The sequence below is a fragment of the Ascaphus truei genome, chromosome 12 (genome assembly GCF_040206685.1).
Source record: "Ascaphus truei isolate aAscTru1 chromosome 12, aAscTru1.hap1, whole genome shotgun sequence".
Lineage (NCBI taxonomy): Eukaryota > Metazoa > Chordata > Amphibia > Anura > Ascaphidae > Ascaphus > Ascaphus truei.
In genome coordinates, this window is record NC_134494.1 from 47,491,732 (window position 1) to 47,506,281 (window position 14,550).

Consider the following 14,550-nt stretch of genomic DNA (forward strand, 5'->3'; position numbering starts at 1 on the left):
AGATAGATAGATAGATAGATAGATAGAACATTCAATTCACTTGAAAATACTGTTTACTCCGTTTTCATATACAGTACAAAGAATAAAAATGATATACTGTAGCTTATGAATAGACAGTTAAATACCTGGTTATTTATTTTAGCTATACTGAAAGGATATGGGGGGGGGGCGGGGAGGTCCTCCGGAGCAGCATAATAAACAGTATAATGTTCAGCTCTGGTGACCCCTCTTCCCAAAATACTTAAACTATTAATACCTGCGGGGTTTTCAGTTTCCACATTCCACATCATTGTGAGTGTGGAGCTCCATCTAGTGGTTACATCTACAGCAAGCAGTGGCAACAAGAGGAGCAGTGAGAGGCGAGGGGGGCTGCATGTGTTGTGAAATCGAGACCAATAGGGTGTCTCCCACCGTCGTGCAGGGAGAGATGTCAGTAGTATTTAAAGGTCTTTGCATGACCAGTGCTCTGGTGAGATGTAAATGCCTGGGTATCTTCTGAGGCCAAGGCGGATTTCCCAGTTTGATTCTCAGTGTCAACTCGGTGAGATCTTAGAGCAGTCACTTTATCTCCCTGCACTCCAGGTGTCCAGTATTGAACCGGACAGTCCTGCATTTGGACACACTGTCCAGTAAAAAATGAGAGGTAATACAGGACATGCTTGTGTCTGGTATTACCTCTCTGGACATAGTGACCTGGCTGGCCTGGGGGATTTCCCTGAGCAGGGAGACATCAGGGCTGTTGGAAGGGGGCTGGGCAGCTTCGTCCCCCCTGATTGGCTGCATTACCCAGCAGCAGCCAATCAAGAGAAGGTGTCAGGAGCTTGGGGGTGGGGACAAGGAGAGGAGAAAACAACGTGAAGCGGAGAGGGATGTGTGTGTGTGTCTCGAGCGTGTCGCACCTTTCACCATTGTGTGCATTATTTTTGGGAGAAGCCGCCTGGCCACCCTACACTCCAGGCATAAACAAATATATTATTATATATACACACAAGAGAAGGGTGATGTGCCTGAGAAATGTACGCGGCTATACATAATATTCTTTTTACCCTAACCCCTTACTGACTCGCATGCTACACGTGATTTCTTCCAGGTCCCAAAGGCAGGGAAAGGGTTAACAGTGGAACGGTAACACGTGGTTTCTCGTGGTTTAAGCACATAAGAGTCTTCCGTAAGCATGTACTGTGGCAGTGACCCGGCATTCACACAAATAGTTGAAAGTTCAGCTCACAAAGTAGCAGCATTTTAAACTTTTAACTCCAGGTCCCTTTTATGGAGTGGAGTTTTCCCACAGTGCTAGTAAAGGACACATTTTGACATAACATATAATTAAAGCCATTTGTAAAAGAAATAGTGTGGTGAGGGGGCATGCCCAGACCAAAATTTAGAGTGGGCTGGACTAGTGTCTAAACAATTACTGCGACTAAAGGCAATTTCTTCTAAGCAGGGCAAGAAGAACTCGTTACAAGGGGAGTCTCATTCACTCTGCAACTTTTATTTAGCAAAACTATGGCACCCTTTCTACATGGTAGCCCAGGTCTCATACTTCGCTTCCCCAAACATAGCATCCGAAAATATCGCTAAGATCTGGTATCATTCCGAGATTCAGGCTCCTCAGAACCTGTGTAATATGCCTGGATTCCCATGCTCCGATGTGGGGTGCCGCACCCTGGTCCGATGTCAACTGGCATTCACATCTGCGGCAGTCGGCATCGTATTGGGGTGCCACGCCCCGCATCGGAACAGGGGTAATATACCCCATAGAGAGCCTTGTATTCATAGTTGACAAAAGAGCTACAGAAAACCACAATTACAATGGCTCATTAAAACTCTTGGCTGGCTTCCCAGGGCCAGTTTCAGAGCAGACACATAAGCTCATGGTATTGTTTAGTAATGTCTGAATTAGTCTTCTACCTGGCAAGTAAAAGGGCACGCGTTTTATAGTTCTCCCCTCGAAGTATCCACTTTACTATATTCACCGAGTTTGATAAGAATCCAGCATAGACTCTCTTAAAAATAGTTAAACAATAATTAATTGCCAATGATGATTAGAACCTTTTATCGATCTGTTTTGAGAAATGACAACTGTGCATATAAAACTCGCAGTATCAGTTCAACGATACAACTCATTTAATGGAGACAATAAAACACTTACAACGCGGTAAAAAAAAAAAAAAAACTGAAAAAAAGACATGTATGTCCTGAGAATGATGTAATCCTAATCAATATGTACGGGGCGGTCCCGGGCTACTATGATAGAGTCTACATATTGAAAATAGAATGACCTTATCTATTGAGCTGATAAGGGACCTATAAAAGGCAGGGGATAGGCTTTGTATTTACTACTGCCCCAAGGCAATTAGGTAAAAAAAAAAAAGAAGCCTTGCTTGGCTTAGCCGGTCTCTCTCTAGCAGTGTCTGTCTGTGAGCTCTCACCGTGCCATTTCCAAGCCTGGGAAGATGTGGAGGAGGCTGCAGCAGACTCTCGTTTCTCTGGTCCTGGTGAAGCTCTATCTTGTGTTAGTGGCTCACGCGTTGCCACTTTTTGATGCAGGACCACATGTGCACAATGGCTGGGGGGAGTCTATAAGAATAAGGCGTCTGTACACAGCCAGAAAGCATGGGCAGGACAGCTATTACCTGAGTGTGCACAAGGATGGTAGAGTGGATGGAGAAAGATACCCAAGCTCTCACAGTAAGTGCAATAAACAATATTCTCTTGTTAACGTACAACACACTTGAGATTTGTTTTAGTTGTTATACCGCTGGCTGGTATTAAGCTGTCATGTTTACATGCATCAGATCTGTTGTAGGCTGTGATACCTACAAACCAACATTAGCGTTCTTCGTAACTGAACTGATAGTGTTACAGAGCTGCCCAACCCTCATTCTTCAAGTGCCCTGTCAAGAAGAAACCTAGGAAAAACTCTGCAACACGATCATTTCATTTATTAAGAACTGTAATGTTGGTCTCCGCTAAAAGGCATCACAACTTACAACAGATCTGCTTTTCTCCTGGACCATCTACTATAGCTATTTCATATTATGAGAGCTACGAAGACAGAAGAATATATTCGCTGCACACCATATTCATACCTGTGTTGTATTTATGCTTGTTTGTCTAGGTTTACTTGAAATCAGAGCGGTTGCAGTTGGAAGTGTCGCAATTAAGGGTTACCAGAGCTCCCTATACCTCTGCATGGAGAGAGAGGGGAAACTGCACGGAATGGTATGTCTCAGAGATACACTCGCTTACATAACAGACACGTGCACTTTTAGCTACTGCAAAAGCTGTTAGGTTCAGACAGATAATGTGATTGGTATAATTCATTAAGAAAAAGCCGGTATACTGCGTTACCAGAAAATACTTCATAATAGACTTCTCATTCCTGGTTTCTGAGCATCTATATGCTTCTTACTTTCACACGCGTCTTTTAAAGAGACAAACTTTAACAGATAGGATTAACCCCTTTAGTGCAAGAAAGGCCAGGAAAATACAGCCCCTGGCACTGAATGAGTGGAATTGTTCAGCGGCTTTGTAAAACCGAGGGGAATCTGCAGAGCATTTAACAAAAGGGAGCTGGGATTTTCCGGATTACCCAATGAAACGCATTGGCCTTCTACATAGATCATATTGCAGGATAATCTCCATGCATGTAACTAACACACATGTACAGTTTCTGCACAATATGTACTCACATGTAATTACAAATATATTAATATTATGGTAACATTTCAGTATAAGAGTAAAAGGATACAAGTTATTGAATATGTTTGAACAAAACGCCAATAAACACACACACACGCGCACACACACACGCGCGCGCACACACGCGCGCGCACACACACACGTGCCCGCACACACACACACACACGTGCGCGTACACACACACATATAGAGTGAAGAGGAAAAGCGATTGGCAGAGCGCAGCTGATAAAAGATGAGGGATGGAAAGCGGAGAAATAATACAAATAATTTATTGGACACAGGATACAGAAAGCGGAGGACGGTTACCTCTAAGGCTAGGTCCCCACTGGCCATGGCTATGCGCGTGACGGCGTGCGCGCCTCACACAAGGCACAGCCCTCGATGAGGCGGGCCCCAGTTGGCGTGTGCGTGCGCGCACAAGCCGCGATGTGCAACCGCCTTGGTCGAAAGACAAGATTTTTGTCTTTTGGCGCAGTGGCCGAGCAATGGCCACGTCATGGCGGCGGTTCAGCCAATGGGGACGAACAAGCCGCGTGACGTCATGGCCGCGCCGCCCCTCCCCCCCCACCGCCCGTCGCATCTCTTGCTCTCCACTCCAAGCACAGCCGCAGACCACAGGTCGTGGCTGAAAGCTGAAACGGGTGCACGCGCCACCAGACGCTCCGGCGTGCGTGCAGCCGTGACCACTGGGGCCGTAGCTTAACGCGTTTCGCACTAGAACATTGCTTTTTGTCGTTTCTGACTGTACTCGAGCGAAACGCGTTAGCGGTCCTCCACTTTCTGTATCCTGTGTCCAATAACTTATTTTGGTTAGTTCTCCACTTTCCAGCCCTCATATTTTGTCAGCTGTGCTCCGCCAATTGCTTTCTCCTCTGTTCAGTGGGGCAGGGAACACGCTGCTGTTACTTCCTTGGCAAGACTGTGAGTATTCTTTCTTCCCCGGATAAACGCCGAAGAAATGAGTGACTACATGCGTTGAGTGCCAAGGGTTGCTGCGGGCGGTGACGGTTCCTCTTTCTAAACCAACCCCAACAGCAACCAGCCACCGCACACAAACAGCACATCCCTGACATTGTGACTCTTGTGAAGTCTGACACGGTTTTTTGCCATTTATTATGGAAGTTTGCATTTACCCTTATGTGAGGATTCTTTAACACAGCACCTTTTAATATACATGTTTTTCACCCATTAATATGATGGTGTCACGGAGATTTGTAGCACTACCAGTGGACTTTCTCACTTATATAAATATACTAGCTGAGAGACCCGGCGTTGCCCGGGATGTAAATGCGTAATAGGTCGTATTATTTATAAATGGTGGAACAATAGGTGACTATTTGTTGGAAAGGTTGGATAATAATGTTGAAAAGAAAGATGGAAGAAAATGTAATACGATGTTGTATAAAAATGGTTTATTGTAAACACACCACAGTACAATGTATATTTTGGTGACATAAGTGATGTGAAAATGTGAGGCGTGTGTCCTGCTAGGGTGTGAGCGTGTGTGAGGCGGCGGGTGGGTAGTGAGTGCTGGCTGTGAGTCGGGGTCCTGCTAGGGTGTGAGGCGGCGGGTGTGTGGCGAGTGCGGGTGACAGCTGGTCAGTGATATTGTTGCGTAGGGGCAGGATGCGCCAGGTGTGTGTCGAGTGTGTGGGGTGGGTGGGAGGCGGCGGGTGTGTGTCGAGTGTGGCAGGTCTGTTGAGTGTGTGCGGCGGCTGTGTGGCGCAGGGGTGTGAGCGGTGGGCGGAGGGGAAGGGGGGAGATGGAGGAGGGGAAGGGGGAGATGGAGGAGGGGAAGGGGGGAGGTGGTGGGAAGGGGGGAGGAGGGGGGAGGTGGGAAGGGGGGGAGGTGGTGGGAAGGGGGGGAGGTGGTGGGAAGGGGGGGGAGGTGGTGGGAAGGGGGTGGGAAGGGGGGGGAGGTGGTGGGAAGGGGGGGGGAGGTGGTGGGAAGGGGGTGGGAAGGGGGGGGGGGTGGTGGGAAGGTGGTGGGAAGGTGGGAAAGGGGGGGGAGGTGGTGGGAAGAGGGGGGAGGTGGTGGGAAGGTGGGAAGGGGGGGAGGTGGTGGGAGGTTGTAAGGGGGAGTGAAGGGAAGGTGAAGGGGGGTGAAGGTGGGGGTGAAGGGAAGGTGAAGGTGGGGGTGAAGGTGGGGTGGAGGGGAGATGAAGGGGGGGGGGGTGGAGGGGAGGTGAAGGGGGGTGGTGGAGCGGATGTGAAGGGGGGGGGGTGGAGGGGAGGTTAAGGGGGGGTGGAGGGAAGGTTAAGGGGGGGGGAGGTGGAGGGGATGTGGAAGGGAGGGGAAGTGTAGTGAAGGGTGGGTGAGGGGAGGTGGAGGGGATGTGGAAGGGAGGGGAAGTGTAGTGAGGGGTGGGTGAGGGGAGGTGATGGCCGCTCACTCACCCGTCCGGCAGCTCCCACGTGGATCTGAGGCGGGAGGCAGCGTGTTGTGGCCGCTCCCCCGCTGACTGTAACGGCGCCGGGGGGGGTGGAGGGGAAGTGAGTGAGGGGAGGTGATCACTCCGCCCCCCCGCTGAGTGTAGCGGCGCCGGGGGGGTGGAGGGGAAGTGAGTGAGGGGAGGTGATCACTCCGCTCCCCCGCTAACTGTAGCGGCGCCGGGGGGGTGGAGGGGAAGTGAGTGAGGAGAGGTGAAGGGGGGTGAGGGGACGTGAAGACCGCTCACTCACCCGTCCGGCCGCTCCCAAGTGGAGGGGGGGGGGGTGAAAGCGCGGGAAACAGGGAGAGGCGGAGGAAGAGGCGGAGCCTCCGGGACCGGTGGGGAAGAGAGCGGGAGATGTGCGGCTAACACTGTGAGCCCCGCTAATGTATGTAACACCGTGTGTGTGTGTGTGTGTGTGTGTGTGTGTGTGTGTGTGTGTGTGTGTGTGTGTGTGTGTGTGTGTGTGTGTGTGTGTGTGTGACACTGTGTGTGTGTGTGTGTGTGTGTGTGTGTGTGTGTGTGTGTGTGTGTGTGTGTGTGTGTGTGTGTGTGTGTGTGTGACACTGTGTGTGTGTGTGTGACACTGTGTGTGTGACACTGTGTGTGTGACACTGTGTGTGTGACACTGTGTGTGTGTGACACTGTGTGTGTGTGTTTTTTTTTTTTTTTTGTGGACCTTTGGCCCGTCACTCCGCCTCAGGCCAATGAGAGGTGTGGGGGGCGGGCCAAGGGGGGTGGTGTGAGTGTGTGAGGCCAATGAGAGGTGTGCGGGGGCGGGCGGCCCAAGGGACCAATGAGATTGCCGCTAGGGACACCGGACATCCAGGCAGGCAGGCAAACATACAGTGCTTTCACTAATATAGTATAAGATAGCATTTTACATACTGTATTGGTTAGATAGTAGAATATACCTCATGCTAAGGCAGCAGGAAAGGAAAGGATCATGCAGTGAGCAGTGTGTCACTATGTCACTATGTCACAATGATAATGTTATGCCGTAGGAGCAGCCTGAGTTGATGTATGACCAGAAACATCCCATAGAGAGTTTTTAAGGTCAATGTTCTGTAGTCCACATCAGCAGCAAGTGTCGCTGTGTCCACTCTGGCACCTAATGTGTTAACAGCATTGGTCATGATTGCTTAATCAAAAAACCCACAAGCTGTCATTTCCCTGCTTGCTTGATTTATGTGTAGTGCTCAGCGATTGAGGCATTTCTTTAAACAGAGTTATCATTTGACCCCTTTTTTACCCTCTGCATAATCTTACTTACAACCCGTGTTTTATTTTTGGCTCGATCAGAAAGGGTGAATGAACTCCGGATCAATAAAAGAGAGAAGCTGATTATGTCTAGGTCTTAAATGGTCAAATAAATACTCACTACTATGCTTGTCAATATTACATAGAGAACCTCCATGAAATAGTACTGGTCTTTGCATTTTATTAGTATATTTTAGTAAGATGCCGTACACACAAACTATTCAGAGGTAATACTCAGAGAGTTTTCATAACAAATATATGGCTGTAAAATGTACTTTGTCCGTTGTAAAAAGTTAAATCAATAATCAAAAATTAAAGGGAAATAATTAAATCCACATTTTTTGAACAAAAAAAACCCAAGAATCCTACTGGGTAATTCCCCCCCCCCCCCCTCGTAAATACACGTGTTTCTAATATATTAGTGCTAAAATCAGTCAATATCTTGAAAGACTACACATACCTAAACAAGTAACCCTATGTACAGAAAAAGACTAAACACAGCTGTATTTTCTCCAAGTAATATTATAGGCCTCCCTGTTAGTAAAGGGGTTCAAATGTTAAAAGATCCCAATCAAAATACAATTGTTTCTTGCGTAGTTGATCCACCATGAGCTGCTCTAATTACAAATTGTAGTCGTACAATAAATGAAAACAATTAGAATTATGAGCAAACGTCTAAACGACATGTTTGCCCTCACTCCTAATTTGTAGGATCAAACGGTTGAAATCTTTCTCTATTTTTGACTTTATAGCACAGTTATTCACCGGAAGATTGTTCCTTTGAAGAAGAGATGCTCCCTGATGGATTCAATATGTATAAATCCAAGAAATATGGCGTCGCCGTTTCCCTGTGCAAGGACAAGCAGAGGCAGCAGTACAAGGGGAAAGGTTACCTGCCTTTCTCCCACTTCATACCCGTGATGAGCTGGGTGCCCCTGGATCCCCCCAGTGCCCCGGATGAATTGGACTACAGCAGGATTCAATCTCCTATTGACAAGATGAGTGATCCTTTCATAGACAGCATGGATCCCTTGGGACTTGTGGACAGGCCGACTTATCACACAAAATAGTAAACATGTTTCGGAACAATTTGCAGACACAGCGTGGGGATGAAAGGAAGACGGAAGAGTTGATGAGCAAGATATATAAGACAGTGAATGTTTCCAATCAATGCTCTGGGAAAGAGCCAGAGGCAAGAGATGCAATGAAACTGCAAACATCCCTTCGTGGTATAAAGCACCACGTAAAAACGTGTCCACTCCCTCATTACCGAAAGCATTTCCAAGGTCGTGTTACCCGTATCCTTTATTTTATAGGAGAGATGTACTATGAAAGCAAAGACCAGCTCCAAATTGTGATGTCAATGGCACGATTGTTTCAAGACATGGACATTGCTCAGTACTGTACCACTAAGTATATCCTCCTCCCAAAAAGTCATTTCAGGAACCTACAATACAAAAATATGAGAAACGTAAAATCCCATTCCTGCTAGGAAGGTCTGCGAGGCAAAGACGCTGCCGCTCGCGACAGCATATTTGGGGTTAACCTCACACAAGCCAAGCAGCCATTAATAATCCCCAAGAAAAAACAGGCTTTTTGCAGGTTTTGGACACTGCTCATTGGTCACAAATGTACAGGAGACTGTGTAGGCCACGAAAATGGCAGCATCTATGCAGAACTTCCAAAGTGGTCCAGTACAAGCTGCCGACCTGCAGAATATTCCCCTCTAAAAGCAAAAACTTGTCTTTTCTTATCTTCTACAAACATTGCTAATATTCAGCTACAGGCATTTCCTGATGGGAGGGGATTTAGGAACCACAAGGTTATTCCCTGTGGCACTAGGAATTAGATTAAAAGGTAATTTCTATCATGTTTCAATCTACTACATAAAAATGGGCAGAGCCGTTTCAGAATAAAGGTAACGATGTGGCTCATAGATTTTAAATGGGACATGCTCTTAAATAAGTAACTGTGACCTTAAATGTATATAGTATTGTTACTAGTGTTATTCACTTATTCGTGTTAAATGAAGTGTTCTCTTGACTAAGCACTTGTTTTTAAATGCACTATTTATACATAATTTATTCTATGCAAACATTTTGTTACTTTATTTATATACCATAATATATTTTAGTATATATTTGCTTCTATTTTTCTATGTTTTCCAAATTCTTTCATAATCAGTAATTGCTTTATTATATTTTTGCATTTGTTTGTACAATTTTGTAAATAAACTACATTCAATGGAAACAAATGTGTCTTATTCCTGTAGGTCATTGGTAGGAAACAGGTGGTCCGTGGGACAGAGTGAGAGAGGGGAGGTGGGGGGGTAGAGAGTGAGAGAGGGGAGGTGGGGGGGTAGAGAGTGAGAGAGGGGAGGTGGGGGGGTAGAGAGTGAGAGAGGGGAGGTGGGGGGGTAGAGAGTGAGAGAGGGGAGGTGGGTGGGGGTAGAGAGTGAGAGAGGGGAGCGGGTAACAGAGAGTGAGAGAAGCGAGGTGGGGGGGGCAGAGTGAGAGGGGAGGTGGGGGGACAAAGTGGGAGAGGGGAGGTGGTGGGGACAGAGTGAGAGAGGGGAGGTGGGGGGGACAGTGAGAGGGGTGGTGGTGGGGACAGAGAGTGGGAGAGGGGAGGTGGTGGGGACAGAATGAGAGAGGGAGAGGTGGGGAGGACAGAGAATAAGAGAAGGAAGGTGAGGGGGCACAGAGTGAGAGGGGAGGTGGGGGGGGCACAGAGTAAGAGTGTGGAGGTGGGGGCAGAGTGATAGAGGCAGGGAGTTAGAGAGGGGAGGTGGTGGGGACAGAGAGTGGGAGAGGGGAGGTGGTGGGGACAGAATGAAAGTGGGGAGGTGGGGGGAGCACAGAGTAAGAGTGGGGAGGTGGGGGCAGAGTGATAGAGGCAGGGAGTTAGAGAGGGGAGGTGGTGGGGACAGAGAGGGGAGGTGGGGGGGACAGAGAGAGGGGAGGAGTGGTGGGGGGGACAGAGTGAGAGGGGAGGTGGGGGGGAGAGAGAGAGGGTAGGTGGGGGGGACAGAGAGTGAGAGAGGGGAGGTGGGGGGGAGAGAGCGAGGGTAGGTGGGGGGACAGAGAGTGAGAGGGGAGGTGGGGGAAAGAGAGTAAGAGAGGGGATGTGTGGGACAGAGTGAGAGATGGGTGGGGGGGACAGATGTGTGGGGAATGGGGCAGAGAGCTGTGAGGTGGGAGAGACAGAGAGAGAGGTGAGGTGGTGGTAACAGAGTGAGAGAGGTGGGGAGAGAGAGGTGAGGTGGTGTAAGAGAAATGTGGAGAGAGAGAGGATGGAGAGAGAGAGGGGATGAGAGCGAGGGGGAGAGGGAGATCAGTACAGAGAGAGGAAGAGATGTTATACGGAGCAGTTATATGGGGCAATAGAAGGAATTATAGGGCAGGGTTATATGGGACAATTGGGAGGAGTTATAGGAAGCAGTTATATGGGTGTAACCCCCTTGCACGGGATGCAGCTATGCATGCTGCCTCCTGGATGACTCCTTTCTGCGGTGTGCTAATGAGTCACTCAATGATAGACATACCCTCAGGCCAATAACGGTGACTCAGGAAGAGGAGGGACTAAGGAGAGAGGTTGGAGTGTCTCTGGCAGAGTATGAGGGGGCATAGTTGCTGCGACCAGGATGAACGTTGGTCTGTGCTGTGGAGACTGGAGGGCCAGTCTATGAGTAGGAAGGCTCAGAGGAGCTGGTGGGCCAAGGTCTCGGACAAGTCCGCTGGATATCTATGGCGAGCAGTAGCCAACCGGGCTACGGGATTTGTGAGTAACTTCAGAGGGGATCCTCATTACAGACAATGGTACTGAAGGCTTTGCGATGACACAGCCTGCTACGGTTACACACTTTCAAGAAGCACCTGAAGCATCTACCATTACAGCCATGGAAGGAGGTTGTCGTGTGGAACATCAGTGATGAAAGCTACCCATACTTGGAGTATGTAGTAGTGGAATTGGAATTACCAAAGAAGATCACAGGAGTGTCGGGACCTCTAACAGTGGTTGCACTAATATGTTTGGAGACAACTATGGTAGACACTGAATGTTCATCCACTGTGTATGGAAGACTACAAAAGGGTGGAGAAGAGAGCTGGGCCCTGACCGACAGCCGGTAGGAGAAGTTCGTCAGGTGAGAGTGCCTCCTAACAGCAAACAGAAATAGGAGAAGTAACTTTTGTGAGAATTGGAAGGCTCCACCATTATGATAGATGGCTCTTCTCATGGAGGACAATTATTAAAATGGAGTCTTGTCGGTGCCCATAACAAGGATTGCAAAAAGCCCCGGTCAAAGAAAGGTACGTAACCGCCCATTACATACTGGTAAGAAAAGGCACTGTAGTGGCCAATTTGTACAGTGCTGAAGTAATGGGACACACCTGGCAGATGAAAACTGTCTCCAGATATGTTTCACTTTAGAGACAGTAATGCCCCTGAACTCTGGAAGAAGGAGAAGATGGCCCGAAGGCCTGAAGTATTCTCCACCCATGAGTGGGATTTAGGACGCACAAAGGGAGTGAAGCACCGGATAGGCCTCCATGATACTCCCTCCTTTAGAGAAATGTCACAGAGATTAGCCTCAGCTGATGTAGAAGACGTGAGACGACACTTACAGGAATTGATGGGGACAGGTATAATATCAGAATTCAGGAGTCATATTCTCCGATAGTGGTGGCTCAGAAGAAGAGTGGTGCTGTGAGGATGTGCATTGACTACCACACCCTAAACAAACGGACCACCCACGATCAGTACACTATGCCACACAAAGAGGATGCACTGGACTGCCTCACGGGAAGCAAGTGGTTCTCAGTTCTTGACCTGCGCTGTGGTTACTACCAGATACCCATGTATGAGCAGGACAAAGAGAAGACAGATTCTATATGCCCCCTGGGGTTCTATCAATTCGAACGTATGCCTCAAAGAGTATCAGGAGCTCGCACCCCATTCCAACGATTGATGGAGCGAGTGGTGGGGGACATGAATCTTCTGGAAGTTTTAGTATACTTAGATGTATGTCTGTATATATGTATTTCTTTATATAGCGCCATTAATGTACATAGCGCTTCACAGAAGTAATACACGTGGTAATCATATAAATAACAAAGAATACAAATAACACACAGTGGGAATAAGCGCTTCAGACATAAAAGTGACACTTAGGAAAAGGAGCCCCTGCCCCGAAGAGCTCACAATCTAATTGGTAAGTAGGAAGAATGTACAGAGACAGTAGGAGTTTGTTCTGGTAAGTGCGTCTGCAAGGGGTAGATGACCTCATAGTATTTGGAAAGACACTAGAAGAACACGAGACTCGCCTAATGAAAGTACTATACGGTCTGAACGAGAATGGGTTGAAGCCGTCTTTGGACAAATGTCAATTCTGCTGAACTTCTGTTACGCCTTTGGGGCATATCCTATCAGATAAGGGAGCAGCTACTGAGCCGTCCAAACTGGAGTCTACCGCGTCTTGGCCACGACCCAAGCAACTAACCGAACTCTGATCATTCTTGGGGTTTTGTGAGTGTTACCGGTGATGTGTGGACAATTCCTGAGTCATAGTGACCCTACTAAAAAAAAGGTTACCCCCGACTCGAGGATGTGGTTTGGTCCCTGGGTGACAGTAGTCAGGATTATTTCAAAACAAATGAGCCTTTCAGAGACGGATGAACCCCCAAGTGTTAGGCAGCATTGAAAACCATTAAGGCTCATTTCACCAACGCACCAGTACTAGTGTTTGCTGATCTACAGAAGCCTTACGTCCTGCGTGTAGATGCCAGTCTAGGACTGGGCGCTGGACTTTATCAGTGGCCTCTGACTGGAACCTGGCCTGTGGAATTTGTGAAATGAAGGCTTGCTCCATCAGAAAGAAATTACCCAGTACACAAACTCGAGTTTCTGGCACTAAAATGGGTGTTGGTCGACAAACTGCAGAATTACCTATATGGGGCATTGTTTGTGGTACATACTGATAACAATTCACTCACGTCTATCCTCTCTTCCGCTAAGATGGACTGCAGCTCTCTTCCACTGGCTGCATTGCCACGTACAATTTCAGTCTGAAATATAGATTGGGAAAAACAGAGCATTGACTCTGATGCACTGTCCAGGATTTACCGAGATACCCGTGAACCTGATGGTCAGTGGGAGGAGATTGTGGCCACAGGAGTGCGGACTCAAAAAATTGAAGCCCCCAGTTACGTGCCATCAGCAAATGTAAACCAAGTAGCAGATAGCTGGGGAATACCCCACACCACTATACCCGCCGCATACACCTAGCCAGCGAAATTCACCATGACTGGACTGCCCAGACTAAACCAACAGGATTGGAAGGATCCATGGTGGACAGACCCAGGCATAGGGGAAGTGTTGATAAACCTGGGAAATCAGTATATCTACGGTCCTTCCCCTCGGCTAATTCTCTATTTCATGCTTCGTATTTGAAAATATTCCACTTTATTTGTATGCTTTTTTCCCCCAGTACATTCCATCAAAAAAGATTTATATTTCACAATGGTCTTTACTTTTCCTTCTTCAAAACATAACTGAACCTGAAATCACTGCAGCATTGCCTACACCAATAAGGCATGGTCCCTCAAGTAAACCCTCGTGGGAGTATAACCTAGTGTATATTCTACAGCAGGGGTGCGCAATCTTTCCCCGCTGAGCCCCCCTCCTTGCTCGCGCCCCCCTCCCTTACCTTGTCTCCCTGGCGTCAAATGACGTCATGTGACCCATCACCGGAGACAAGCTAAAGACAGTTGCAGAGGCCTCACGCGATCCCCCGGCATTTAATTTAAATTCCTTGCGGTAGAGCGCAGGGCCTCTGCAACCGCTGCGTCCCCCCCTGGAAAAACTTGCGCACCCCCACTGGGGGGTGGGGGTGTACCCCCAAGTTTGCACAGCACCCCCTTGGCCCGCCCCCCACACCTCTCATTGGCCTGAGGCGGAGTGACGGGCCAAAGGTCCAAAAAACACACACACACACACACACCTCTCTCTCTGTCCTCTCCCCCCCATCACACTCACCTCCCCCCCTCCGCGGTGCTCCACTCACCTCCCCGCCTCCCCTCCACTCACCTCCACTCCACTCACCTCCCTCCCGCTCCACTCCCTCCCGCTCCACTCCCCTCCCTCCTGCTCCACT

At 48.4% G+C, this 14,550-nt stretch overlaps 1 protein-coding gene across 1 annotated transcript; it reads left to right on the plus strand.

The window, feature by feature from the left end:
- Nucleotides 1-2,356: 2,356 nt before the first annotated feature.
- FGF19 (fibroblast growth factor 19) lies at nt 2,357-9,510 on the plus strand. Its single transcript, XM_075566648.1, has 3 exons — nt 2,357-2,691; nt 3,122-3,225; nt 8,150-9,510. Exons 1-3 carry the CDS (start codon nt 2,457-2,459, stop codon nt 8,465-8,467), a joined length of 657 nt encoding a protein of 218 aa, XP_075422763.1. The 5' UTR covers nt 2,357-2,456; the 3' UTR covers nt 8,468-9,510.
- Nucleotides 9,511-14,550: the final 5,040 nt, after the last annotated feature.

What these genes read in the sequence shown, in the direction of transcription:
- FGF19 (XM_075566648.1), top strand. Translation starts at nt 2,457, where the DNA reads ATGTGGAGGAGGCTGCAGCAGACTCTCGTTTCTCTGGTCCTGGTGAAG. An exon ending in AAGATACCCAAGCTCTCACA is followed by an intron (nt 2,692 to 3,121) that starts GTAAGTGCAATA and finishes TTGTTTGTCTAG; the next exon opens with GTTTACTTGAAATCAGAGCG. An exon ending in AGGGGAAACTGCACGGAATG is followed by an intron (nt 3,226 to 8,149) that starts GTATGTCTCAGA and finishes TTGACTTTATAG; the next exon opens with CACAGTTATTCACCGGAAGA.